General features: G+C 69.4%; 1 protein-coding gene across 5 annotated transcripts; it reads right to left on the reverse strand.

Moving 5' to 3' along the window:
* Positions 1–685: 685 nt before the first annotated feature.
* Positions 686–23,754, reverse strand: COL16A1 (collagen type XVI alpha 1 chain). Of its 5 annotated transcripts, none has more exons than XM_052811599.1 (71): positions 22,572–22,852; positions 22,174–22,286; positions 20,031–20,093; positions 19,768–19,885; positions 17,849–17,972; positions 17,484–17,759; positions 17,312–17,392; positions 16,848–16,979; positions 16,314–16,367; positions 15,268–15,303; positions 14,791–14,817; positions 14,548–14,610; positions 14,336–14,377; positions 14,202–14,246; positions 13,947–13,982; positions 13,737–13,799; positions 13,552–13,596; positions 13,377–13,472; positions 13,191–13,229; positions 12,853–12,897; positions 12,553–12,588; positions 12,245–12,361; positions 12,104–12,139; positions 11,949–11,984; positions 11,755–11,859; positions 11,613–11,657; positions 11,442–11,477; positions 11,263–11,316; positions 10,970–11,086; positions 10,859–10,894; positions 10,620–10,727; positions 10,386–10,508; positions 10,256–10,309; positions 10,144–10,185; positions 10,034–10,069; positions 9,778–9,831; positions 9,636–9,704; positions 9,474–9,527; positions 9,272–9,298; positions 9,129–9,194; positions 8,994–9,047; positions 8,843–8,896; positions 8,688–8,741; positions 8,538–8,582; positions 8,326–8,442; positions 7,906–7,941; positions 7,565–7,645; positions 7,342–7,386; positions 6,944–6,988; positions 5,479–5,532; positions 5,315–5,368; positions 4,848–4,901; positions 4,673–4,717; positions 4,504–4,557; positions 4,368–4,403; positions 4,005–4,067; positions 3,794–3,865; positions 3,530–3,583; positions 3,400–3,444; positions 3,092–3,136; positions 2,924–2,977; positions 2,788–2,841; positions 2,597–2,647; positions 2,394–2,483; positions 2,260–2,295; positions 2,082–2,126; positions 1,787–1,975; positions 1,638–1,704; positions 1,380–1,556; positions 1,205–1,282; positions 686–1,106 (listed from the first exon to the last, which is right to left on the reverse strand). In XM_052811599.1, exons 1-71 carry the CDS (start codon positions 22,676–22,678, stop codon positions 904–906), a joined length of 5,007 nt encoding a protein of 1,668 aa, XP_052667559.1. In that variant the 5' UTR covers positions 22,679–22,852; the 3' UTR covers positions 686–903. The 5 variants fall into 5 exon arrangements, with proteins under 5 accessions (XP_052667559.1, XP_052667561.1, XP_052667560.1 ...); XM_052811602.1 differs by lacking the exon at positions 22,572–22,852 and adding an exon at positions 23,617–23,754 and having other exon boundaries at positions 687–1,106; XM_052811604.1 differs by lacking the exon at positions 22,572–22,852 and adding an exon at positions 23,369–23,391 and having other exon boundaries at positions 687–1,106.
* Positions 23,755–26,527: the final 2,773 nt, after the last annotated feature.

The following is a 26,527-nucleotide window of genomic DNA, read 5'->3' on the forward strand; positions in this document are numbered from 1 at the left end:
TCTCCCGAGAGGCAGGGCTGGGATCCCCCCAAAGGCAGGGCTGGGATCCCTCCGGGATCAGGGCTGGGATCTCCCCAGAGGCAGGGCTGGGATCTGCCCAGGATACGGGCTGGGATCACTCAGGATCAGGGCTGGGATCTCCCCAGAGGCAGGGCTGGGATCTGCCCAGGATACGGGCTGGGATCCCTCAGGATCAGGGCTGGGATCCCCCAGGATCAGGGCTGGGATCTCCCGAGAGGCAGGGCTGGGATCCCCCCAAAGGCAGGGCTGGGATCCCTCCAGGATCAGGGCTGGGATCTCCCCAGAGGCAGGGCTGCGATCTGCCAGGATCAGGGCTGGGATCTCCCCAGGATACGGGCTGGGATCCCTCAGGATCAGGGCTGGGATCTCCCCAGAGGCAGAGCTGGGATCCCTCAGGATAAGGGCTGGGATCCCCCCAAAGGCAGGGCTGGGATCCCTCAGGATCAGGGCTGGGATCCCCCAGGATCAGGGCTGGGATCTCCCCAGGATCCAACCCCATCAGGGCCAGTGCCACGGCCTGGAAGGGGGGCTCTGAGGCACCGTGCCCCCGGCCGGGCTGACCTCGGGATACCCCACGCGCGGGACTGGGGCTGCGGTCTTGGGCATCCTCATCCCTGGGGGGACAGGGACGGCGACCGGGACAAAGCGGAGTTGCGGAGATCCGGCACGCAGCCGAGCGAGGAGGCGGGAGGCCTGGGGGGCACCAGCACGGGTGTATTTGGCCGGGCAAGATCCACCTGCCCTCACGATCACGACGGAGCTGTACAACACCCCCCCCGTCCCCGCCGCGGGACAGGCACGGCCCCCGGCACAGCGGGGAAACAATATTAACAGCAAAGGCGGGGGGCACGGGGGGGGGAAAAAGGGGGTGCGGGGACCCCCTCAGCCAAAGGGACCCTTGACGTTTTTGGGCTGGAAAAGGGGCTGCTCCAGGGGCACGGCCCCCAGGCACTCCGCCGGGCTGCAGTGCCCCGTTTTGCCCGGCTGCCCCGTGGCACCCGGGGGGCCGGGGATGCCGGGGATACCCTGCTGTCCCACGGGGCCTGGGGGGCCCATCTTCCCGTAGCCCGGTGGCCCTTGGGGACCTGGAAGAGATGGAGAGAAAAAGGGAGGTGGCAAGGCGTGGGGGCTGGCAACGAGCCCCAGCATGGGGCTAGCGGCCACGCGGAGGGAGGGGGCTCACCTGGGGGTCCCGGCGGGCCGCTGTCCCCCATCACCCCCACGCCTTTCTCTCCTTTCTCTCCTTTGGCACCTGGCTCGCCTGGAGGAGAGGTGGATGGAGAGGGATGAGACCCCGGCACAACCGCGACGCCCCAGCGCTCGGGAAAACCGGGAATGTCCCGGGGAGCAGCACCTACCCCGCATGCCCGGCACACCCTGTCGCCCCTCTCTGCCGATCTGCCCCGGCATCCCCGGGGAACCGGGGGGTCCCGGCCGGCCGGGCAGCCCGTCCTTCCCTGGGGGACCGGGTCTCCCTGGGGATGCCACCATCTCCACCGGGAAGTGCAGCCGGGAGGTGTAGTACGCCATCCGTTCTGCGGGAAAAGGCGGCTACGCTCAGCACCGGCGGGCATGAAGCGATGCCGGGGTGCGACCGGCCCCCGCCACCCCCTTACCGTCAAACATCTTGTTCAGCTCCTGCTGGATGAACCTCTTGATCTCGTCGTAATTCACCACGTCTCCCTGGGGGAGGACACAGGAGGGACCATCGCCACCGGACCCTGTGGAGGGATGGGGGTCCCGCGTCCCGGCCGCCCCTCCTTACCATCATCCCCGGGGGTCCTGGAAGCCCAGGGTTGCCTGCAGGTCCTGGCGAGCCGGGGGGGCCCCTTTCACCCGCGGGACCCCGTGGCCCCACGAGGCCCATGGAGCCGCTTTTCCCTGGCCCCCCGGGCATGCCGGCTCTGCCCTTCTCCCCGGGGTAGCCCCTCTCGCCGGGGGATCCAGCTTCACCCTGCGGAAACACGGAGAGGCAGGGCTCAGTCCCAGCACCCCCGGCTCTGAGTGGGGCTCTGGGGTGCCGGGATGGCGGCGGTGGCACGGCCGGGCTTTCTCCTCACCTTCTGGCCGGCCAGTCCCGCGATGCCGGGTTTTCCTGGGGGGCCCTGGGGAGACACAGAGGAGCAGGGTGACAGGGATGTCCCCACCCTGGGGACACCACGGCCAGGCCAGAGGATGCCACGATCTGGCCCCGGGGGTCCCACCGGGCAGGAGAGCCGCAGAACCCGCACCGTATACCTCTTTACCGACGGGTCCGTCTGGTCCCTGCTCCCCCTGCGAAATCAAAGCGGGGCGGCGTGAGATGGCGATCGGTCCTCGAGGTCCCCGCTGCACCGGGGTGCAGAGGTCTGTGCCACCCCTGCTGCACTCACCGGCGGTCCTGGGTGGCCCGGGGGTCCCGGCTGTCCTGGCATCCCCGGCAGACCTCGCTCCCCCACGGAGCCCCGCTCGCCCTTCAGCCCCTGCGGAGAGGCAGGAGGAGGCAGCCGGGAGCATCGGAGTCAGCGCAGGGGATGGGGACGGTGACCCCCAAACCCGATCTCCGTGGCACCCACCCGGCCCCCGCGGTACTCACCACTCCGGCGAGGCCAGCAGGACCCGGCTGCCCCGGGCTGCCAGGGGGGCCCTGGGGGGCAGAGAGAGGGGTGTCAGCTGGGGGGGGGGGCATGGGTGATGTCCCCGCTCCCCACGCCGGAGGGAGGCCACGCCGCGCTCCCCGCCGTGGGCACCGTCCTGGTGCGCCGTGGGGGGGCAGATCCAACTTACGATGAGCCCTGGGGGTCCCTGCCGACCTTGGGGTCCCATGGGTCCGGGGTCACCCTGAGGAAGGCAGTGTGATTGAGGGGTGGTGCGGGGACCATCCAGCTTAGGGCTCCAGCGCCCACCCACCCCCTCAACTCACCTCCGCTCCCGGCCGGCCCGTGATCCCCGGGGGTCCGGGTTTGCCGCAGTCACCCTAAAAGAGAAGGGAGGGACACCGTGGGCAGCGCAACGCGTGGAGACCCTGGCCCAGGACCAAGGTCCTCGGGGCTGTCACCACCGCGTGTCCCCCAGCGCCGCCGTCGCTCACCTTCGGTCCCGGGAGACCCGGGTGCCCCGTCTTCCCCTTGAAGCCCTGGGGGGAGAAAAGAGCTGGGTGGGGGGTCCCCCGGCTCCTGCGAGCAGATGGAGGCAGGCGACACCAACCCCAGTCTCTGCTGGGGACCCCATCCTGCAGCGGTGGGCTGGGGGGGGGGGATGCCCACCCACCCCTTGGGCTCAGCATCCCCAGGAGCATGCGGTGGGACAGTCCTGGCTCAGGGAACACCCGGTTCTAACTGCAGGGACACGCCAGGCACCGAGCACCGGAGAGGGATGACAAGGAAGGCTGTCACTCACCGGAGGACCCATCATCCCTGGTGGCCCGGGTGGTCCGGGGTCACCCTGGAGAGAAAGAGATATGGGTTGGGGGTGTCCTGGGGGGGGGGCTGCCCCCCTGCCAGCACCCCGGAATGCCCCAGAACCTCACCCGCAGCCCTGGCTTGCCGTCCTTGCCGTCCAGTCCTTCCAAGCCAGCGGGGCCCTGCGGTGACAAGGTGAGGGTGTCAGAGGGTGGTTTGGACCGAGGGGCTCTGGGGGTCCCCGAGGGACCCGCTCTGGGCATCCCGGGCCATGGGAATTGGGAACAGGTCCCTGGGGAATGGGTCCAGCCAGCGGTGCTCCCCAGCAGCACCATGATACCAGTGGTCCTGCCCCCTCTCCCCACAAAGGTAGCATAGGAAGGGGGTCTTACCTGGATGCCCGGGGGTCCGGGGGGTCCAGGGGGCCCTGGCATCCCCGTGGGGCCACGCATGCCCTCGCTGCCCTGCAAGAACCACAAGTCAAGGGAGCAGCAGGGGCTGGGCAAGCCTCCGCCACCCCACAGAGCAGGGGCCAAACTGAGCCCACCAGCCCGAGGGATGAGCGGCAGCCACATCCCGGTGCCACTCACCCATGGCACTCACCTTCTCGGCCGCGGGTCCCGGTGGCCCGGCCGGACCGACCTTCCCTGGGAAGCCTGGGGGCCCCTAAAGAGAAGAGGGGTGTTAAGTCACGGGGGGCGGGTGTCATCGCGGTGGGAGAGCCCAGCCCTGCACAGCCCGCTGTCTCCAAACTCATTTTAACGGGTTTGCTCTGGGGCTGCTCTCCGCACCTTATCCGGCGGGATGTGCCCGTGTCCCCCGGTAGAGACCCGTGTCCCCATCCCCAGCTGGCTACCCGGCCCCATGGGGACACGGGGACACACAGCCAGGGCCAGGCATCATCTCCCAGGGACACCCCGCTGTGCTGGAGCATCGTTCCCAGCAGCCCCAGTGGGATGTACTCACCGGTGGCCCCGGGAAGCCAGGCTGGCCCTGGAAACCCTGTGGAGAGACGAGAACTGAGCCAGACCCCAACGGCCGCATCCTGCCCAATGGGGGTCCTGGGGAACCCCATCCCTGCGGGACCCTCGGGGATGCTCACCTGGTCCCCCTTCTCGCCGGCACTGCCCGGGAGCCCGCGCTCGCCCCTCGGTCCCTGCGGAAAGAGGGGGTGAGGAGGGTGGGGAGCACCTCGCTGCACCCACAGCCACCGCGGCCGTCCCCCCTCCCTCCCCACAGCCCCCCGGGAGCCGATCAGAGTGGGCACCTACCGCTGGCCCTGTGGGACCTGGGAGGCCGTCCAAGCCAGGGGGTCCCTGGGAAGGGGAGGAACAGGGTCAGATGGATGCGGCTGGAAGAACCTCAATCCCGGTAGCCACGGCAAGGGGGGCACCTGGGAGAGCCCCCAGCCCCTCTGCCCCTGGAGCATGGCCCTGAGGGACTCACCAGTTCCCCTTTCTCCCCAGGGGGGCCCACGTAGCCTCGCTCACCTTTGATGCCCTGGGGAAGGAAGGAGATGAAGGCACCGCGCAGGACAGGGGACGAGCTGGGACGTGGGGCACAGACAGGACATGGGGCGTGGATGGGAGATGGGGGACCAGACGGGGCATGGATGGGGTGCAGGGATGGATGGGGAAAAATGGGGCACAGACGAGGCATGCACGGGGCACAGATGGATGGGGCACGGATGGAGTCACCGGACGGGCAACGGATAGGGCACTGGGAATGTGTGGGATGGGATGGATGGGACAGGGATGAGCCCTGCAGGGACACGGTGCTCGGTGCCCGCTGGGGTCTCCCAGCTGCTTGCCCCAGCAGAATGGGGGGGCCCCAGCGAGCACCAGGGAGGGACGTGGGGACACACGAGGTGGCGGGGGGCTGGCACGTGCTGCCTGGCTCCCCGCAGTACTCACGGGAAGGCCGGGGGGACCCGTCGCGCCGGGGTAGCCGGGCTGCCCTGGAGGTCCCTGTGCAGGAGGAGGACGATGCTGAGCCACCTGCAATGCCCCAGCCAGGTGCCCAAAGCCCACTGGGCACCAGTGTCCCCCCCTCCATCCCCTCCTCCCACACCACTCACCGGCTCCCCTTTGGCTCCAGCAAGCCCGGCAGGGCCACGTTCCCCCTGGAGACCCTTCGGAGGGAGAAGAGAAGAGCTGCAGGGGGTCTCCTCCGGCCCCTGCCCGGGGCTGTGCCCACCTGGCAGCGCAACCGGGCAGAGTGCGGGGGGCCGAGGACCTGGGCACGGCCCATGGGGTCTGTGATCTCCATCGACCCGCACCGGCCCCAGTCTGCCCAGTACCTCCGGGCACCGGGGAGAAGGACCCACTCGGCACCTGGCTGGGGTCCCTCCACCCACGGCACCGGGCTCAACGCCCAAGCGTGGCCGTGTACGCTCCCACCCGGACACAGGTCACTGCTGCCTGTGCCCCCCACGCTGTGGCAGGACCCACGGGCAGCCCTGGTGCCACAGAGCCATGGAAAGCTCAGTGCTGGTGGGGGGGGGGGCTGCGTGGGGTGCCCAGCTCCTGGCACCCCAGCCACTGCCCAGGACATGCTTCAGACCACAGCTCCGTCCCGGTGCGACCCGCTGCCTCCCCGTCCTCCCAGGGCACGCCAGGCACAGGTGACACGGGTGACACGGGTGACGGCTGCGAGCCCCCGGGCTCCGTGCCACGGGACCACCGGGGTGGGTTAGTGGGACGACGTGGTGCCGAGGCGGTGGAGACTGGACAGGACACACTGGCACACCGCAGAGCAACGACCCACAAAGACCCACACAGACCCACACAGACCGTGGTGTTATGGTGACATTAGTGGACGAGGGGACAGGAGCAGGACACGACTGGCGCGGGCGAGGGAGGGCAGGATCCTCCGAGAGCTGCCGGCGCAGCCCCACCGCCTCCTCGTGCTGGGAGGGAGCAGGAGGATGAAGATGAAGATGACGATGAAGATCAAGATGGAGATGGTGGCGGAGGCTGGCTGACCACAGAGGACCCAGGGACCAGGGGGAAGAAGAGGACGAGCCCGGGCAGCACCGGCCGCACGGGGGGATCCTCCCGGCCCCCACGAGGGGAGTCCCCAGGGGCAACCGGGGAAGGGGCAGCAGCCGGGTGCCTTCTGGTGCACCCAGCCCACCCCGCGGGAGCTGCGATGAGCCGCGGGCACCAAGCCGGCGTAGCAGCTCGCCGGCGCACCGAGAACGGCTGAGGCGAGTCAGCCTGGAGGCTGTGGCCATCCCTGGGTCCCGCGGCAGTGAAGGACCCCAACACGGGGCACCGGGGGCGGCTGCACCGGGGCTGGTGAGTGCCAGCACCAGGTCCCTGAGCTCAGGAAGATCATTCCCAAGCCTGCAGACCCCGGGTCCGCCGAGAACCCCCTGCGTGGCGATGGAGGAGGTGAAAATGGGAGGATGGAGATGGGATGGAGGGGAAGGGGGGGCAGCTGGGCTGCGGCTGCTCCCAGAGGGGACAGGGACAGGGGGACACAGCCAAACCAAGCGGCAGCGACAGAGGGCACAGAGCAGAGCCGTGCTGGGTCCTTACGGGCAGTCCGGGTGCGCCAGGCGTTCCAGGAAAGCCTGGGGGGCCCTGAGGGGAGAAACAGGGAGATCACAGCCTGGAAATGGCACCCGGGAGCCTGGGCTGAGTCCTCGGGGTGCCGCAGAGCGGCTGAGCACGGGCCGGCTCGGCCTCGGCATCCCACCAAGCCGGGCTTTCTGCTCCATCTCCGGGCTGGCAGCACCTTCACCTCCACGTCCAGACTCGCCGGGGGACAGCCGTGCCACGCTGCACCTCTGCCCCGCCATGGCCCTCTGCCCGTCACCACGGCCTCGGGGCAGGGCGCCGGGCCCCCTTGGCAACTTGCAGCGTGGGGGGGGGTGTCCAAGCCCCCCAGGACCATAACACGATGCCCGCCCTCCGCCCCGGGCAGGGGTACTTACGATGGGCCCAGGTGGCCCCGGGGGTCCCCGCAGTCCTGGTGAGCCCTGGGAGAGATGGGTGCATTAGGCATGACCACAGGGGTGGGGGGACAGGGACCTGGCCCCACTCCAGCTCCGAGGGGCACCGAGGGACCACCCATGGTCCCCACGGACACCGGGAAGGGCTGGGATGGTGGGGGGGCTGGAGGAGAAGGGCAGCGCCGCGGATGGGAAGGACACCCACCTGCTCGCCTCTCTCGCCGGGGATGCCCGGGGCACCCGGCAGCCCGGGATCACCCACGCAGTCCGGGTCAGGGCTGTCACCCTGCGGGGAGCGGGGGATGCATCAGGAGCTGGGACCGGCTCTGCCCGCTGCCCACGGCCGAGCCCTGCCAAGCCAAGTGCCCCCCGAAGCACCCTCCGCTCCCCAAAGCCCCAGCTGCTCCCGCAACGGGGGTACGGTGCCGGGTCCTGCCCCAGTGGGAACCAACCCTGCAGCACCCTGGGGGACCAGGGGACCCAGACCAGCGTAGCAGCTCAGCCCCAGGGGCAGGGAGAGGGTGCCGGGTGGCACGGTTCACTCACCCGAGCCTCCTCCGCTCTCGGGAACTGGGCAAAGCACTGGAAGAAAACCCAGGAGTCACCCAGGGATCCCCTGCAGGGGTGCACTGGGGGAACCGTGGGGCACAGCGGGGCGCGGAGCCCCGCATTTTGCACCCCTCGGGTGCTCAGCACCCTCTGCTCCAGCCTGCACCGGGCCCTGCACAGGACAAGCCCGTCACCCTCCCCAGGGACCCCATCCAGGGCAGGCAGGACCAGCAGGACCAGCGTGCCCAGAGCGTGCCCGGAGCGTGCCCAGCCCTGCAAGCGCCTGCTGCTTTGCACGACTGCCGTATGAGCCGATGCCCAGGAGCTCGGGAGCATCTCTGCACTTCACCCCAAGACCCGCCAAGACCAGGGGTTTTTGGGCACTGGGATTCCCACCCGGAGGTGGGCAATACTCACGCGGGCGCAGCTTTCGCTGCCGGGGGCACCCGGCATGCCCCCATCTCCCTTCTCTCCCTTGACACCGCTGGGTGCTTCGAAGGCTGCCTGCAGCTGGGTGCAGTCCCCGCAGAGGGTCTGGGAGGAGGCAGGGAGTCAGGGGCACCTCGGGGTGCTCGGGGTACCCCGGGCATGACCCACAGTGGGAAGATGCCCCATCCCCACACTCTCACCTTCAGCACTTCGATGTTCCTCTCGGCCATGACGGCCAGTGGCCCCTGGAAGAGATGCAGGAGGGAAGGGGACGGTGTCCGCACCGGGGCAGGGGGGGAGCAGGACAGGCGGCCGTGGGGGTCTCTGCCGCGGGCACAGCCGCTACCTACCAGGTCTCCGGCCGGTCCGGGCAGTCCCGGCAAACCGTTGTGTCCTGGTATCCCCTAAAGCGGAGGAGAGCGCTTGAATATTTAAACCCTGTGCTAAAAGCTGGGCAGGATCGGTCCCCACTCGCCCGGTTCCGCTCCCATCTCCCATCGCTCACCTGGCGGCCGGGGGCACCGGGGGGACCGGGGGGGCCGGGTGCTCCTGGGGGACCCTGCAACACCCCAAAACACAAATGGAGAGAGGTGGAGGGGGTGAGGCGGTGGCGGGTGGGGGGCCGGCGGCCGCAGCGCAGCGGGAGCAGCACCCACCTGTGGGCCCGGCTGCGGCTGCCAGGACATCCCGGTCCAGAGTCCTGGGGCTCCCTGGGGCCGAGAGAAGGGGAAGAGCGTTCAGCGGGGGCGAAGCAGAGCCGGGGGGTGCCCACGGGCGCCCGTGGTGCTTACCGGCATGCCGGCGTAGCTGGGGTCCTGGCGGGGACCGGGTGGGCAGGTGCAGTCCCCGGGGTCTCCCTGCAGAGAGAAGAGGTGAGGGCAGGGAGGGTGCTGGGGCGGCACGGGGGCACAGCTCGACCCCGACCCCGGCTCACCTTCTCGCCCTGGGCACCCTTCTCCCCCTGCGAGGAGAAAAGCCGGAGATGTGCATTAGCAGGCGGCCCCCATCCCCGTCCCGGTGACCCCCACCCACGGCCAGGCAAGCATGGGTACACAGCAGCTCAGCACCATGCTGCCCGCACGCCTGGCAGCGCTGCCTGTACCCGCAGGCACGACCCATCTGCCCGCGGTACGTACCGGCTGCCCGCTGGACCCGGGTGCCCCGGGGAGCCCCCGCTGCCCTTCGGGGCCCTGCGAGGAAGAGGAGGGTGAGGAAGCTCAGCTTTGGGCTCGGACCACGGCACGGCGGTTTTTAGCCGGGAGAGGACGGCGATGCCCGTCCTGGAGGGCAGGACTTACCGGTGGCCCCGTGACGCTGGTCCCTGGTGGCCCGGGGGGTCCCACAGCACCTTTGGGACCCGGAGATCCCTGCAGAGGAAGGACAGCAGGAGTGGGGGAGCGGGGGGGGGGGGGGAGGGAGGGCTGGGGGACGCTCCCTTACCTTTGCACCTTTCTCCACCTCAATTCCTGGGGGGCCCTGGGGTCCGGGGGGGCCCTGGGGGAAGGAGAGAGCGTTAGCTCCCCCCAGCAACCCCAGCCACCCCCCTGCCCACCCAGCGAGCCGCGGTGACAGCACTGTCCCCAGGGTGGTCTGGCCAGGACCCCTCTGCAGGGGCACAATCCCCCCGCTTGCAGGAATCGGGGGGGCTGGCAGCTGCCCCATCTCCCAAGGCTGGGCACCCTAAAACGTTACTTACGGGTATTCCGGGTGGTCCGGTGCTCCCGGGCTCTCCCTGGGAAAACCAGAGTGCGTGAGAGTCGGCAGAGCCACCCGGCACGGCACGGCACAGGCACCCCGAGCACCCACCTGCGGTCCCGGCTGGCCGATCCCCCGCGGTCCCGGCTCACCCTAGGGAGACAGAGGGGCAGTGAGCGGCCCCGAGGCCCCCCCGTCTCCGTCCCCCCACAGCCCCGCTCACCTGCAGCCCCTTCGGCCCGGCAGGACCCTGAATCCCAGGCAGTCCCGGTTTCCCCTAAAACACACCGGGATCAGCCCCAAGGGCACGATGCCACGGGGCATCCACGGCACCCTGGGGAAGGGGCACTCACGGGTCTGCCCGGCTGGCCGATGCCCGGGGGGCCCTGGTCCCCTTTGGCCCCGGGTTTTCCCGGGATGCCGACCGTGTCCGAGAAGTCCCCATGCGGAGTGGGACCGGGCTCACAGGCATCTCCCTGCAGAGGAGGGAGGACAGGAGGGGAGGTGGGGATGGGAGAGGGATGGAGGGGGTGGGTGACGCCACGGTGACGGGATGCGGGTCCCCATACAAGCGCGGGGGGTCTCACCTTCTCGCCTTTGGGGCCGGCGGGACCCCTGATGCCAGGCTCACCCGACAGCCCCGGGACACCAGCCATGCCTGGGGTGCCTGGGTCCCCGGGGCTGCCTGTGTCCCCCTGACAAAGAGAGGGGACAAGGCTGGCATGGGGCAGGGGAGCACATGGCACTCCCACAGCCTGGGGGGGGGTCACAGCCCCCTCTTCCCCCCCCCCAGCCCCGCCATAGCCCCCTCCGCAGCCCCTCTCACCTTCTGTCCCTTCTGGCCAGCATCGCCGGGTCTGCCCTGGGGGACCAGAGGAACGGGTCAGGCCAGAGCATCCCCCAAAATGGGCACCCGTGAGCGCAGGGGAGCACTCACCGCTTTGCCCGGGGGGCCGCCCTGGCCCCTCTCCCCCGGTGGTCCGGGCACAGCCAGCACTGTCGCTGCCCCTCCGAGGGCCTGCGGCATGGGAGGGCACTGCCCGCACTGCTCGCCCTGCGGAGGGGACATCCTGGTGGCTTTGGGGACTGGGGGGGGCCCCCGCAGCCCCCACTGCTCTCCCCCATCTCAAGGCTGTCCCACGCAATGAGTTGCACAGGTCTCGGCTGGGGAGGTTTCACGGACAGGGCAGGGAGTGGGGTCCCGGGGGGGGTCCCCATCACAGGGCTCACCTTCTCTCCTTTGAGCCCCCGCACTCCTGGATCGCCCTTGTCTCCCCGGAGCCCCTGCACCGAGAAGCCGTGAAAGAGGTGCGACTACAGCCCCCCAGCGCCCGGCTCCTGCACCCCTGGGCTGCCAGCACCCACTCTGAGCCCCCACACCCACGCTGCCCACCTGCACCCCCACTCACCGGTCTGCCTGTGGGTCCCTGCTGACCAACATCTCCCTGAAAGAGAGCAGGGTCAGGGTCAGACCCGGGACGAAGCCGAGGTTGCCCTGACCCCATGGGGTGATGCTGCCGTTGCTGCTCCCTCGGGGGGGTGTAGAAAGGGGGGGGGGGGTGGATGTTGGGGTCACTCACCTTCTCACCCTTGATGCCAGCCAGCCCGGGGAGCTCCGCTTCGCCCTGCCGAACGCCCCACGCGGTTACACACCCCAGCACCCACGCAGCCCCGGGGTGCCCCCCCGGCATGGGAGAGGGGAGCTCAGTCCCACATACTCACCGGCAGCCCCGGCTGCGGCGGTGCCGGCTCACCCTCGAGCCCCTCGGCGGGACTCCGCAGCAGCGCGGCGAGGACACGGGCATCGCAGGACAGGCAGGAGTCCCCCTGCGAGGGCAGGGAGAGGACACGGCTTGGGGGGGGCCACAGGGTCTGCCTGCCAAGCGGGTAGGTGGGATGGAGGAATGGATGCTCACCTTCTCCCCTTTCATCCCTTGGATGCCGGGATCTCCCTTGGAAGGAAACACAGAAGCTGGGCTGGGTGCTGCCAGCATGGGCTGGATGGTGCTCGGCGTCCCCCCCGCTCCGGCTGGGGACGAGCCAGTCTGCCCCTCGGCCCCATGTCACCTACCCTGTCCCCTTTGGGTCCTGCGGGGCCGGGTCTGTCCTGGGAAGGGGGAAACAAAGAGGGAGCGTTAGGGATGCTGAGATGAGACCCTGCTCTGCCCTCCACCCCACGCGCCCGCCCGCAAGCCCCCGGGTTCAAACTCACCGAGACCCCATCCTTGCCGGGTGCTCCGGGCGCTCCCCTGGGTCCCGGCTTGCCGGGCAGCCCGGTGGCACCAAGCATCCCCTCGGAGATGGTGGGACACACTTCGCATGGCTCACCCTGCCCACGGGGGACAGTGAGATGCAGCCCCAGGCTGGGGGGTCCTCGGGGTGGCCCCCAAGATGCCCCAAGCAGCCCCGAGTCCAAGCGATGGGCACCGCGGCGGAGCCATGCCGGCAGGGGCTGCCATGCCCACGGCACAGGGAGACGTGGCACAGCCCTCCGCCGGGCCACCCTGCCGCTGCACCCACCTTGTCTCCTTTCGGCCCCACGATGCCGGGGGGTCCCTGCGGGAAGAAGGCAGGGGATGGGGCTGCTTCGGGGAGCCCTGAGGCCAAGGATTGCCCCGGCAGTGCCCCCCAGCACCCCCAACCCCTGCCACCAGGCATGCCACGGGACGGTCCCAGCCCCAAACGAGGCCATCGGCTCTCCCAAACCCCTCTCCACGCCTGGGCTCGGATCCCACCGCTTCTCCGGCCAAGGAGCCCCGACCCCGAGCCAAGAAATCCATCCCTGACCCTGGGCTTTGGCTCCAGGCTCACGGTACTCACGGGTGTCCCAGGCGATCCTCCGGGTCCAGGAGCTCCCGAGCTGCCCTGGAGCCAGAGACGGGAGAGCCTGAGCCCGGCAAGGGAGAAAGCCGTGGCCCTCGGCACACCCCATGCAACCCTTTCTCCCCTCCCAGGGGGGTTTTCTGCCCACCCAGCCCAGCCCCAGGCCACCCAGCTGGGGCTTGCCCGGTCGGCAGCACCGCGAGCCAGCACTGACTCAGCCACGGCAGATCCAGCTCCAGCCGGGGATCCCCGGCACAACCCGCTGCCTGCCACGCCAAGCTGCCCTCGGGCAGGACGGGGGGGGGACGGTCGGGACCCCTTTTCCCCCCACTCACCTTTTCTCCCTTCGGACCCGGGGGACCACCAGGGTCACCCTGAAAGGGAGAGAGGATGGCGTTAGCCCTGCCCAAGCACCCTGGCCGGCCGGCCAGCCCCACGGCGCGGTGATGCCCACCCGCAGCCACCGTGTGCCGAGCTGGGGACGCTGCCCGAGCGCAGCCCCACGGCACGGGGGTCCTTACCGGCTTCCCTGGAAAGCCGATCCCCGGAGACCCTGGCTTCCCCGGGAGCCCCGGCTCGCCAGCCAGCCCCTCGGGTCCCACGAGGCCAGGGTCACCCTGGAAGGCAAGGGAGGGCATCAGTGTCGGTGGTACTGCTGGGTGCCCCCACCTTCCCGCACCCGGAGTTCCCACCTACCTTCTGGCCCTTGGGGCCCACCACGCAAATCTCTCCGGGCCGGCCCTGCCGGGAGGGGAGCAGGGTGTGAAGGCTCCGCGCGTGCAGCGCCGTGCACGCCACGGGGTGGGCTGGTCCAGCGGCCGGACCCCACTGCCCGGGGGGTGCCCCAGGGGATGCCCAGGTAAGTGCCCGGCACTACTCACATCACGCCCCGGGCGTCCCGGCTTGCCCTGCAGTCCCCCGTCACCCTTCTCGCCCTTCTGGCCCTGTGGGACAGATGGATGTCACCCGTGCCGTCACCCACGCTACCCGGGTGGGCACCGGCAGCTCCTGGCACCTTTGCCGCCATCCCGGGACCCACGGGGCAGTCGTCCCCGCTGCAATGCCGGGATCCAGAGGCAGGCTGGACTTACCTTCTGCCCGTCGGTGCCGGCTGTCCCCGGGAGCCCCTGCGTGGGAACAGCGGGGCAAAGTGGGTGCCCACGGGTGGGCTCGTGCAGGGCTTCCCTCCTGCTCGCACCACCGCTCCCTTCATCCCACCACCACCCACTGAGCTGTCTCCTCGGGGCCGGACCCCCGCGCCCCAGCCTGGGGTACACACGAGATGTAGCAGGGGGGGGGACCGCTGTGTCCCCGTGCCACGGCCCCATCCACCGAGCATCACTTACCACCTCTCCACGCTGCCCCTTCTCGCCCTGCGGCCCCTCGGCGCACTGGGGAGGAGGAGGAGGAAGGAGTGGGGTAAGGGGAGGCAGCAGAGCCAGGGCAGGGGAGTACACGGAGGGTTTGGGGGGGGTCTCACCTGCACGGGACCGCCGGGGTGGGTACGCACGCAGTCAGCACCCTGTGGGAAAAGGGGAGGCAGCTCAGGGGCTCTGCCTGCACCGGCCACGGCCGAGGATGGGGGGCCATGGGGGGTAGGAGCACTCCCCAGGGCAGTGGGACCCCCATGTGCCGGGGAACAGCCCCGCAGCGGTGGGGTTCCCTGCCCAGGACGTGGTCACGGACACTCACGCGGTCGCCTTTCTGCCCCTTGCCGCCGGCGGTGCCGGGCAGGCCACGCTCACCCTTCCCACCCTGCAAGAGAAGGGAAGCGTGGGTGACGAGGCAGGGCACGGGTGTCCCCATGTCCACGCGTGTGCCCACAGCGGGACCCACGGGTCCTGAGCAGGGATGCTCCAGGCACGGCCGAGGGTCTGCGTGGCCACATCCCTGCTGGAGCTGGGCTCTGTGTGTCCTGGGGGGTGACAAACCTACCTTTGGACCCGGGGGACCGAGCGTGACCTAGGGAGAAAGGAGAAAGTTGTCCCGCAGTGCCCAGAGCCCCCCAAACGGCAGCAGGAGAGAGCCCCGTCTCCGCCGCGGTCCCCATCCTCCCAACACCCTGTCCCCAGGTGCCACCCTGGGAGCCCCATGGGACAAGCGGGGTCCCAAACACCCACCGTTCCCCCCGCCATCAGCCCCACGCTTCCAGCCAGAGGTTGCCATAGGAATGGGGCCACATCTGGAAAGGATCAGAGACCTTCCCCGCAGCCAGATGTTGCCAGGCCCCGGACGAGGAGCAGCTGTGGGTTGTGGGGGGCTGGCGGCGATGGCAGAGCGGTGGGTGACTCTCCCGAGCCAGCACCCCGGTGGCTTTTGCCAACCCCAGCTCACAGCCCAGCCTGGCCCCGGCAGCGGCTGGGTCAGGGTCCCCCATCTCCTCCCACCAGCACAGCCCGGCGGCACACTCACGTTTGCCGAGGCCGTCTGCGGCGAGCAGGGCGGGCACTGGAAGAGACAGAGACGGCGGCTTGCGCCAGCTCCGCGCCCTGCCCGCAGCACCCAAAACCCTACAAAACCCTACAGCACCCACAACCCTGCGGCACCCACAACCCCGCGGCCACTGCCCCGCTCCCCTGGGCACCCCGAACCTGCGGGGCTCACCCAGCAGCATCTCTCCCCGCCAGCCCTTGGGGTGCCGGTGGGCACAGGGGTATGCCCTGGGTGGAGAAGGGAAAAACCAGGAGAGCTGCGTCCCTGCGGAGGTGAGGAGAGCGCTGGCCTGGCTCCCATCTCTCCCTGTGGTTTTGTGGCTCGACCGCAGCTCCGCTGGGTCAAACCAGCCGCTCGAGCGTGCTCCCACGGGACCGGGGCTGCCCGCACCCCATGCCCGGGTGCTGGTACCAGCAGGACTGGGACCAGTCCCCCCAGGCTCCCATCAGGGCCAGCCCCACACCTCACCCCCTTGCTGGGGGTCTCCGGCTGCCTGGGGGGGGGGGGGCCCTGTCACCCTGCGGGGAAGTGACATGGAGCAGAGGGTAGGAAGAAAAGCCAAGCAGGCTTGCGGACCCCAAACCCCGCTGCTGGACCTGGTCTACACCCTGGGGATCCCCGGCAGGATCCCACCATGGGGATGCAGCAGACCCGGGGGTGGGGATGCGGCCACGCAGGGATGGGACACGGGGTGTGCTGGAGACGCTTCCCAGCTCTGGCAGCGCTCCGGAGACGCTTGGAGGGAACAAAGAGGCCCTTGGCCACGGCTGGGATCGCTCCAGCAGCGGCGGAGAGTTAAGTGAGGCCTCAATTCCTGCTTGGGGGAGCAAAGCAGCCACTTCTGCAGGCGTCCCTGCAGCTCTGGCAGCAGCAGCAAGTTCCCAAATGCAGCGGGGACAGACCCAGCCTGGGGCACGGATGGGCCCCCGGCACAGCCCTGGCACTGGTGGAAGGAAGGGGAGCGGAGCCGAGTGTGCTGGGATCAGGGCAGCCAGGCTGGGACACACTTTCCCACCTCCCCTCACCTTCTCCCCATGATCTCCCTTCAGGCCAGTCCTCCCCGAGGTCCTCGCCGGCTCCTGTGGAGAGAGAAGAGCACCCATGGGTGCTACCTGCCTGTGCACCCCTGGGTGCTACCTCCCTGGGTTATTCTGCCTGTGTATCCCTGGGGTTTTCTGCCTGTGTATCCCTGGGTGCTACCTCCCCGCGCACCCCGGGGTTATCCTGCCTGGAGCACCCCTGGATGCGACCTGCCTCGGGCTGAACCCCGAGCCGTCGGCTCAGCCGGTGCAGACCAGCAGCGGGGCTGCAGGAGCCCTCCCTTCCCTCGCTCCCCAGCGTCTGACCGCCGCCAGCTCCCTCCCTCCCCTCGCACCGAGCCTGGAGCGGTGGAAAATGTGAGGCAGGGCTTTTCCACGAGTTGAATCAACGTGGCTGCAGGCTCGACAGCACCGAGCACCCAGCACGGCGGCTGAGCGCTGCCCACCCTGCGGGGTCGGGAGCATCGTGTGCCGGGATGGGGACCTGTACCAAGCTGCCGGAGGGATGCAGGAGCTCACCGCGCCCAGCGGCTCCTCCAGGCAGAAGCAGCGGGTGTACACCCGGCCCTCGGGCTGCGGCGAGATCTCGATGAGGTTGCTGCTCTGCATCAGCTCTGCTTGCCGACGGGTCTTGGGTGCTTCTGGAAGGCACTGCCGGGAGAGAGGGGGGGTCACGGGGGGCTGCCGGGGTGAGACCCGGGAGCCCCAGCCTTGCCCGAGCACCCAGTGCGATTTGGGAGAGGGATGCATCCTGCACCGCGCCCTGTGCTGGCCACGGGGACAGGCATCGAGTGATGTCGCAGGGCTGGAGGAGAGCTGCCCTGTGTCCCCGGCCACCATGAGCAGGACGTGACCCACACGGGAGCTCTGGCTGAGAGATCTGCCCTCACCGTGCCTCAGTTTCCCCTCTGGGGAAAACCCTGACCGTGCAGGGCAACGCCAGGGTCCAGCCGGGACCGTGGTGGGGACTCGGGGAGACTCACCCCACTGGCCGAGATCTCGCAGCACCCCTCCTGCCTGGCCAGCTCGGCATCGCAGTAGATCTGAGCTTGCTGGATGTCGAACTGCAGCGGGAAGGGGGCGGCGGGTCAGGGGCAGGCAGGGACGGATCCTGCGCCGCAGGCAGAGGGTGCCCGCAACCCCACGGGGACTCACCCGGACCGGGGTGCCGCGCACGGCGTCGAGCCCCAGGAAAGCGTTGCCCTCGGGGGCCAGCGCCCGCCGGGGTGCCAGGGGCTTGGAGGAGATGGAGGCGCAGTCGAGGTGCACGGAGACGGCACGGCTCTGCACGGCCACCGCCACCTTGTGCCACCGCCCGTCGAAAAGGGATGCCACGGCTTTCCCCGCGAAGACGGCGCTGACGAACACGGTCCCCGGTGCCCTTGCCTGAAACTCCAGGCTTTTCTCGGGGCCGTGCACGGCCAGGGAGAGCTGGGCAGAGAAGGGGACACCACCACGGTCGGGGACGGCTCCCGGCTGTCCCCTCGCCGCCGGTGCGTCCCACCACCCCGGGGCCATACCTGGGGGTAGCCCTGCTGGTCCGTGACCTGGAAGAGGTACCAGTGCTCCCCAGTGCTGTTCTTCTTCAGCAGCAAGGTGAGGACGAGGGTGAAGGTGGGAGGCAGCCCGTGGGGAAACACCTGCCTGCGGGGACGGGCGTCAGGGGCGGCCGGACCCTGCACCGAGCTCCGATGCTGCCGTTTGCACCGAGGCCGGCGGCAACACCGTCCCCAACGCCCCCACCCGCACGGCACCCGTTGGCAGCATCACCCCAACAGCCCCCCGCGGGTCCCGCCGGGGTCTGTCCCCATCGGTGGCACCGCGAACGCCATCGGGACCGATCCAGCCCCGGCCCCACGCCGCAGCGCCTGGACCCGGAGCTGTTTGCGTCTCAGCCGGACGCGCGGGCTGTGGCTGCCGGAGACGCCAGCACTTATGCAACAGGAGCTGAACATGAGGCAGACAGCGGAGACGTTTCCTCCCGTCCTGGCACGGCACGGGGAGCTCGAACCGTCCCCCCAAAGCGCCGGCCCGCATCCCTCACGCCGGCTGGACGCGCACGTGGTGGAGGGGACCCAGGCCAGCCTGCCGCAGGCACCCCCAACCGCTGTCCCCATCCCTGCCCCACGGCACGGCCACCATCTCCGCCACGCACCCCCGAACACGGCCCTCCTGGGGCGGCTGCGGCAGCCGGGGCCGTGAACTTATCACCATGGTATTGAATTTTGTCCTCGGGCAGCCGGGAAATACATCCCTGACCCCACGGGCTCCGTGGGACGGACGGTGCCGCTCAGGCTGTGGGCAGGGGGCAGCCGTGGTGCCCACCTCCCGCTGGCAGCCTGGTCCCCCCTTCGCATGGCGGGGAGCAGGGCAGCCGTTTCCCATGTGAGACTGCGCCCAGCTCGCCCGCAGCCCGTTCAACCGCTGGAAATATTTGCTTCAGGCTCCGCTCTGCTCCCGGCCTCGGCTCCACCACACCAGCAATTTTCCAAGCCACTGCTCTGGAGCTGGACCAAGGCACGGGGAGCGGGCCAGATCCGGTGGTCCCCTCTGCTCTGCATGGGGCCATCCTCACCGGGCACCGAGGAGCAGGGCTGGGATGGAGGGGCACCCATGGGCGCCCACCTAGAGCTTGCGACCCGGCTGTTGGGGCCACCCCTGCGCCGAGCACTTCCCAGGGCTGGCTCTGGGCTGCCACAGGCACCCGGCCAAGAGCAACACCAGCCTGGAGCATCTGCCATCTCGAAGCCATCTAAGGACTTGGCTGCGCAGGTCAGGAGCCAAGGCTGGGTCTCCATCGCCCTCGGAAGAGCCCCGTGCCCGGCATACACGCGTGCCAGCCCCGGGGCGATGTGGGGACAAGCGGGCTGGAAGGAGGCAGGCGTGCAAACCGCAGCAGCTTCCTCCAGGAACAGCTCCCGAGGACGTGGACCTGCTCCCACCTTGCCACGCTGCAGCATCCCTGCCAACCCCTGCCCCTCGGGCACGGCCGGGCAGGACGTGCGGAGACAGCGGGGCCGCGGGCCGGTCTCCGTGTGCCTCCCCCAGCAGACCCCTGTGGCCCCAGCAAACCCAGCAGTGCCTGCTCGGAGCTGTGCAGCATTTTGAGCTTGTCTAGACCCCCGGCGAGCGCCTGCCAAGCTGAGGAGAGCAGACACAGAGCAGCCACAGTTGCGTAAGGGCTGGCCACGACCCAGCCGAGCTGCTGCAGCCCGTGATTTACTTTCTAGGAGGAAGGTGACTTGGGCAGCCCCGGGGCTGCACCACCGGCACCTCTGTATTCCCCACCCTGGGTGCCACGGGGTGCCCGGACTCTTCAGCACATGCTAAGGGCAAAGCCTAACGAGCTTTGCCCGGGCCCTATCCTTAAAACGCCTGGGGAGGGTGATCGGCGGTGCTTTGGCCACCGAGGGCCACCTCGCGAGCCACCTGCACTCACTGCGTGGGCTGGACCAGTGGCACGGCGCCCAGCCGCAGCATCACCGGCCCCCTCGGGTTGCGGACTTTCTTGATGGAGGAGATCTTCAGCAAGTCGAACCTTTTAATCAGGTTAAAGCCTGCAGGACGGAGGGGACGAGGTGAGACCTGGCCCCGGCACTGGTGCCGAGGGTTGATGCTCTCCAGGCAGGGTGCAGAGCCCATCCCCGGGGAGTCAGAGCTGCGCGGGGACCCCGCCTGCAGGGCGAGAGGGGCTTTCCTTACCCGTTACGTTCTCGTACTTGTTCCCAACCAGATCCTCGTCCCAGAGCTGCGGGCACAGCTCCCCTGCAAGGCAAATCAGCACGTCACCGCAGTGTCCCCAGGGGCGCGGGGAGGCTGCACAAGCAGGGTCGGACCATGCAGAGCTCCCCAAGCCCAAGTGGGTTTCGGGGCACTGCCAGTGTGCCCCCCCCGGCACACCGAGGCCGCTGGCAGCTGTGGGCAGCACGGATCCAGCAAACACCGCTCCCGTGGCAGCGCCGGCTCCTTGCAAACAGCCCACCAGGAGCGAAGCAGCAGGTTTGGAAGGGACGGGCGGTGAGCTCAGAGCTGGCCTCGGCCGCCTCCCGCAGCAAGTTCACCAGGTGAAATGCTTTTCCCAGTTGCTGCGCGTTTTGCCTCAAAACAGCCCCACGGCTGGAATCGGCATCAGGAGACTCGGACGGATGCCGCAGACACCCAAGGCGAGGAGATGGCACCCAGAGCTGCCCGCTGGCCATTCTGTCCCATCCTGGTGACATCCTCAGACCTGGTGGCCCCAGGGCACAGGCGCGAGGGTCCGGCCAGGGGACGGCGAGAGGCCGAGCCGCAGGAAATGCCGTGTCAGTCGCGATCATGGGAACGCTGGTGCTGTTTGCAACCGCGCTGATATATTATTGCTTTAGCAGCATCAATCCACCTCCGCTGGATGCTACCAGATGTTGGGAGGCGTGAGATAGAGGAAGAAACAAGGGGGTATTGAAAGAGGAATTTGTTTTGTCTCTGTGCACATCAGCCCTGGAGCAGGGATGGCCCTTGACGATTCACCCGCCTCTTCCCCGGCCATTTCTGGGGGGGCAGCTCTGGCCCCCACAGCCCCACTGCCCACCTCCGCCTCTGCCCGAGACCCCGGCATCATCACGGCGCTTCTCCCCCAGGCTGACCGCTCGCTCGCACACGGCCAGCAGCATTGCAGGGAGGTGCCCCTCGCCCTCGGGACCCCCGGCACGGTGGCAGCGGTGGGGTTGACGGTATTGGAGCCGGCCCCGCAGGCACGTGTCGAGGCCAGGAGCAGAACTCCCTCCTGCCGGCGGTGAGATCATCCGCAGCGGGGCAGGGGGTGGAAAATGAGGCATAAATCACCCCGGGTGCGATCTGTTTTGAAGCTTCTCCCAGCCCCAGCGCTGCCCCTAAGGGAAAACCTTGTCTTCCCAACCCTCGCTTCCCTAACGAAGGGCCGGGAGCCAGGAGGCCACGCCACGCAGGGCAGCGGGCACCGGCGCCGGTTGCGGGGTCCCTCGCACCGGCAAAGCCGGGCGGCCCCCGGACCCCCCCAGGATGAGCCACCGCTCCACCCCCGCAAAGACTGATGCAACCGCGGCTTCGCTGCCAGCGGCTCCTCCCCGCCATCCGCCTCGAGCTCACCCCGAGCTGCGGCCGGCCCCACGCTGCGACCCGAGCACAGCGGCCCCACAGCCAGAGAAGCCTCAGTGGGGACCCCCGTGGGCTCGGTCATTGCCCCCCCTGTCCCCAGCCGCACGGGGACAGCCCCGAGCCCTCCGCCGTTGGCGTGCACCATGGCCAAACCTCTTCCCGCCTCACCGCCGGAGGCCAAAACCCACTCAGGAGCTTTGTGCATCCTCGCCGCTGCCCCGAGCGGTCCTGGCTCACCTACAGAGCAGCCCCGGCTCGCTCCCGCCCAGACCCGGCTGCCGGACGGCGTTGCCTTCGCTGCCAGCTGGCAACAAGCGCCCCGCGGCCGGAGCGTGGCCAAGCCCGCTCCCTCCATCAGCGCCGCCTGGGCCGCGGGGTGTTCCCGGCGCTCGGCCACGGCGGGGGGCGATGGCGGGGTGTCCCCGGGCTGGCTCCCCGCGGCAGGGCTCGCTCTGCTCTCGCTGGCCCCCTGCCCGCGTGGGATGCTGAGCAAAGCCCCGGGTGGCCAGTGCTCAGCAGGGAGCCGATGTCCGCAGCCGCCATTCTGGCCGCCAGCGTGCTCCTGCGTGCGGTCCTGGCACACGGGGACCTGGCACGGCTCACGGTGTCCCCCGGCCACCTCTGCCCTGCGATCCTCGGGGCTGACCTAGCCCTCGCCTCCTCTCCCCAGGGACAGGCAAGGAGGGGGTCGCTCCCATGCGGACCCTGAGCTCTTGCTCCCAGTCCCCCTTACCTTCCGCCAGCGGCAGCTCCTTCCCCTCGCAGGCACTGACGAGCCCGGCGAGTGCGAGGGCCCAGAGACCCCTCATGGTGCCCACGGCGGCGGCTCGGGGCCAACAGGGCTGCCTGCAAGGGAGAGAGATCGGGCAGCAGCGCGACAGGCACGTGGTGGGCACCGGCCCGTGCCCTGCGAGCTGGCCTGCGCTGGGACACTGCAGCCAGCGCGGAGTTGATGCTGACCCGTGGCTCGGCCAGGCTTTGGGGGTCAGCGTCGCCCCCATCCACGGCTGGATGCCCCATCAGCTCTGCATCCAGCCCAGCCCTTACAAGCACACAGGGTAAGCCCCAGCATCCCAGCGTTCACGCGTTCAATCCAAGCCACCGACCCTAGCGCCCAGATTGACTCCAAACCTCCAGAAACACGGAGGCTGGGGTGCCCCAGAGCAGAACCGCGTGCCTCCTGCGCAGACCCTCCCGTGGAAGGTCTCGCTCCCTCCTGTTTTATCTCCCGGTCCCATGTCGGATCCCCAGGGTGGCCCAGGTCCTGCAGGTCACCCCGACCTGGCCTCCCTCCTGCCTGCTTCCTGCCACGAGGCAAGGCAAGGCAGGGCTGCAGGCAGCCGGAGCCGGGCGTTGGGACAGACCGGAGACCCTCGGCTCCGCTCGCCGCTGCAAGAGTGGGACGTGCATCCCTGCGCCTTCGTCCCCACGCACAGCAATCGGGGACCCTTGTGACCCGCTGCCCTGCCTCTGCCCTGCCTGCGCTTACCTCTCTCACCCCCCCCCCCCCCGGCTCTTCCCTGCCTGCACCCCAGCTCCCCTGTCCTGAACCTCCTGCACAACCCCCGGGTCCCCTCTGCGGCCTCTCGGCTCCCCTGGCCTGGCACCGCCTGCACCCACCCCTGTTCTCCCTGCACCCACCCCTGCTCCCACCCTGCTCCCTCTGCACCCACCCATGCACCCACCCCTGCTCCCCCCTGCACCCACCCTGCTCCCCCTGCACCCACCCACACACCCACCCCTGTTCTCCCTGCACCCACCCCTGCTCCCCCCTGCACCCACCCATGCACCCACTCCTGCTCCCCCCTGCACCCACCCCTGCTCCCCCTGCACCCACCCACGCACCCACCCCTGTTCTCCCTGCACCCACCCCTGCTCCCCATGCCCCCCCCCCCGGCTGCTCCCCGCCTGCACCCCGGCTCTCCTACCCCCGCACCCTCCGCACCGGTGGGTCCCCACGGCTCCGGGACGCCGTCCCCGGCCCGCCCGCCCCGGGGCAGTGATTAATTACGATTCATTACGGGGAATCCCCCCCCCCCCCCCCGCCCCGTTCCGCGCCCGCCCGACGGCAGCACCGGCCCCTGCCCCGCTACCCGGGACCGGGACCGGGACCGGGACCGGGACCGGGACCGGGACCGGGACCGGGGGGGGGGCGCAGGGCGGGCCGGGGGCTCACCTGCACGGTTCTCGGCGGGGCCCGGGGCTGCCCGGGGCCGGCGGGGAGGGAGCGGGCGGCACCGCTGGTCCGGCCGGTCCGGGGCGGTGGGAGCTCCGCGGGACACCGGCAGCTCCGCCGCGCCGCCCCCGCCGCCTTCCCCGCCTCCCTCCGGGGGGGCCCGAGCCGCCCCCCCCGGCGGTTGCCCGCCCTCCTCTTCCTCCTCCTCCTCCTCCTCCTCCTCCTTCTTCCCCCCGGGCGCCTCCTCCGGCAGCGCCCTCCCCACCCCGCCGTCCGCCTCCCCCGGGGGCTGGACCCCCGCCCGGAGGAGGGGACCCCCTACGGGGGGGCGAGGGGGGCTCCCCAATCCCCGGGATGGGGGTGAACCCCATCCCCTGGCTGCCATCCCTGTGCAGCGGGTCTTCCCCCCCCCAGGGACTAGAGGAGACCCTGGTGCTGGCACCAGCGATGGCATCGCTGGCCAGAATGGTTGCCACTATGGGGAGGAGGGTGTCCCTTCCAGGGATGCTCCTCCACCAGTACGGCACCGGGCCCCGACACCGGGAGCAGCCCCCGCGGCATCAGGACAGCCAGACCCCCACTGCGACGCGGAGCTGACGTACGGTCCCCTGTGCCTGGTGGCTTGGGGACAATCCGGCCCGGGACGAGGTGTCTGGGGTCAGAGCCCTGGGACGGGGTCTCTGCCACCATCCCCTCCCGCTGGCACCGCTGCCGGCGGCGGGAACGCTGCCTCGCTCCCCGCTCATCCCCAGCAGCAGAGCTGCTGACTTTCCAGAACTCAACCAGCTTCTCCCACCCTGCCAGCCCCGCCAAGCCCTGGAGGGATCCGGCACCCATCCCGGCTCGCGCCGCCTCTGCGCGGTGTCCGGCTCCGCGCCACGGAGACGTGCCAGCCCCAAACACTGTCCCGCTGCCCCCAGGGCCTGGCTGCCCGGCTCTGCTCCAGCATCCCCTGCCCACGCAAGCCAGGCCACCCCGAGCCCCCGCAGGCAGGGAGCAGGCAGGGAGCAGGCAGGGAGCAGGCCCACCCAGGGCAGCCGCTGACCCACGCAGGTTTGCACCTGGGGGATGCAAAGCAGCCCCGGGCGTCCCTGGATCCCCATCCCTGCGTCCCTTCTCCGAGGGATGCCCAGCACGGCACAGCACCACGGGGCCCCTGCTTAGGCGCTTTCCTCCCAAATTGTGATGAATCTATTTACACTGAAGCTTTACAAATGTGTGTTGGGGACGCATGCATCTCAATAAATGCGCTCTAATTAACAACTGATATTTATTCAGCCCACAGTAAATAAGCTGTCGCGAGCAAACGAAGCGACGCCGCTTTTGAAGAGCGGCTCGACTCTGCCATTTATTCAGCCGACAGCCCCCGAGATGCGGTGACAGAGCGCTCGATTCTCCCGCGAGTTGCCTACTGTAGTAATTAAGGGTAATTAAAGCAAGTGGGTATGAAATACAACGAAACTTTAATAATTGCTGTTTGTTGGACAATTATTCACCTCGAGTTACTCTTTGTTTGTGGCCACCCAGCAGCAATGAACCCCGTGCATGAGCACGAGTGGGGTTTGCGCATCTCGTGGGTGGGGGGAGCTGGGGCGGGTGGGACCTGCCCTTGCCCCCAGCAGGAGGCACGGCCCCACAACCCACCCCGCAGCAGAGCAGGGACGAAGGGCAGCCTCATCCCTTCCTCTCAAGCCAGATCCCTTGCTAACACCAGCACGGCCAGCAGCTCCCAGGGCCCTCAAAATCAGCTGTGAATCACTGTTGGGGGTTGCACCTATCCCTCCTGCTGCGCTTCCCGTGCCTCAGTTTCCCTCATTTGCCAGGGTGCTCCCCTGGGTAGGTTGTCCCCAATCCGGTGACACGAAGGGACCTCGCCGGCCCCAGGAGCACGGGGACGGCTGCGGTGTGGAAACCTCGGCTCCTGCTTCCCCTTGCTGTGCCAGCGCACGGGATCAGTGTCTCTGGGGGGGGGAAAGAGGCCGGATTCTGCTTCCCCAGCACTCTGCTAAGCGGGGGGAGCAGTTTGTCTCCAGCCCGTGCCGGCATCTCCTGGAGCGATGCCGAGCTGGGGGATGGAAAGCAGGCTCCTGCGGCCCCTGCCCACCAACCCGGCACGGAAAAAGCAGAGGCAAGTTGCGCTTCCAAGAAACAGCCGCGCCGGCTGCCAAGAAATATAAGTCAGAGCAGAGCCCGGCAATTTTGGGGCTGGAGACATTCTGCCTCCGACCTCGAGCGTCACGCGGCGGCTGCGGCGATTGCGTTACCGCAGGGCTCCCAGCCTCCTGTGCCGAGCTCAGCCCCGGTGCTGCCGGCACGGCCCCCCCAGGACCCCCCCAACTACCGGGGGGTGAGGGCTGGGGTAACGCCGGCCGGATCCTGCCAGCTCACAGGCAGCTGCCGGCACGCTGGCCCGGGCAGCACATGGGAGGGAATTCCTGTGGCAAGGATTTCGGCGGTTCAGCATTTATTTCTGCACCGATTTGGGCACAAACTCCCCAATTCCAGCGTTCGCCGGGAAGGAAAGAGCCTGCGGGGATTCTTTCCAGCTTGACGGGGCCCGTTTGTTTCCGCAGCGTTAGAACAGCAGTTTTGCCTCTTTTGGAGGAAATACTTCGTTGAAGAGCGAAGGGAGAAGCGGCTGGGGAGCCAAGCGGCAGAGCTCGCCGTCCCCCCACGCCGCCGTGGGCCGCGCAGCCTCAGAGCGCTTTCTCCATCATTTCCGCCCCCCAAACCAAACATTTTTGGCACGGGGCTGGGGGGGCAGCTTGGCTCAGATGGAAGCTGCGGATGGAAAATGGCTCCAGAGCTCTCCAGCCTGCTCGGACTCACCCGGTCCCCCCCCCCAGTCACTGCCCAGACCCACAGGATTGGGGGCTGGCCCCCCCCGGCCCCCCCCACGCTGGAGCACGCT

Source organism: Harpia harpyja, chromosome 16 (assembly GCF_026419915.1).
Source record: "Harpia harpyja isolate bHarHar1 chromosome 16, bHarHar1 primary haplotype, whole genome shotgun sequence".
NCBI lineage: Eukaryota > Metazoa > Chordata > Aves > Accipitriformes > Accipitridae > Harpia > Harpia harpyja.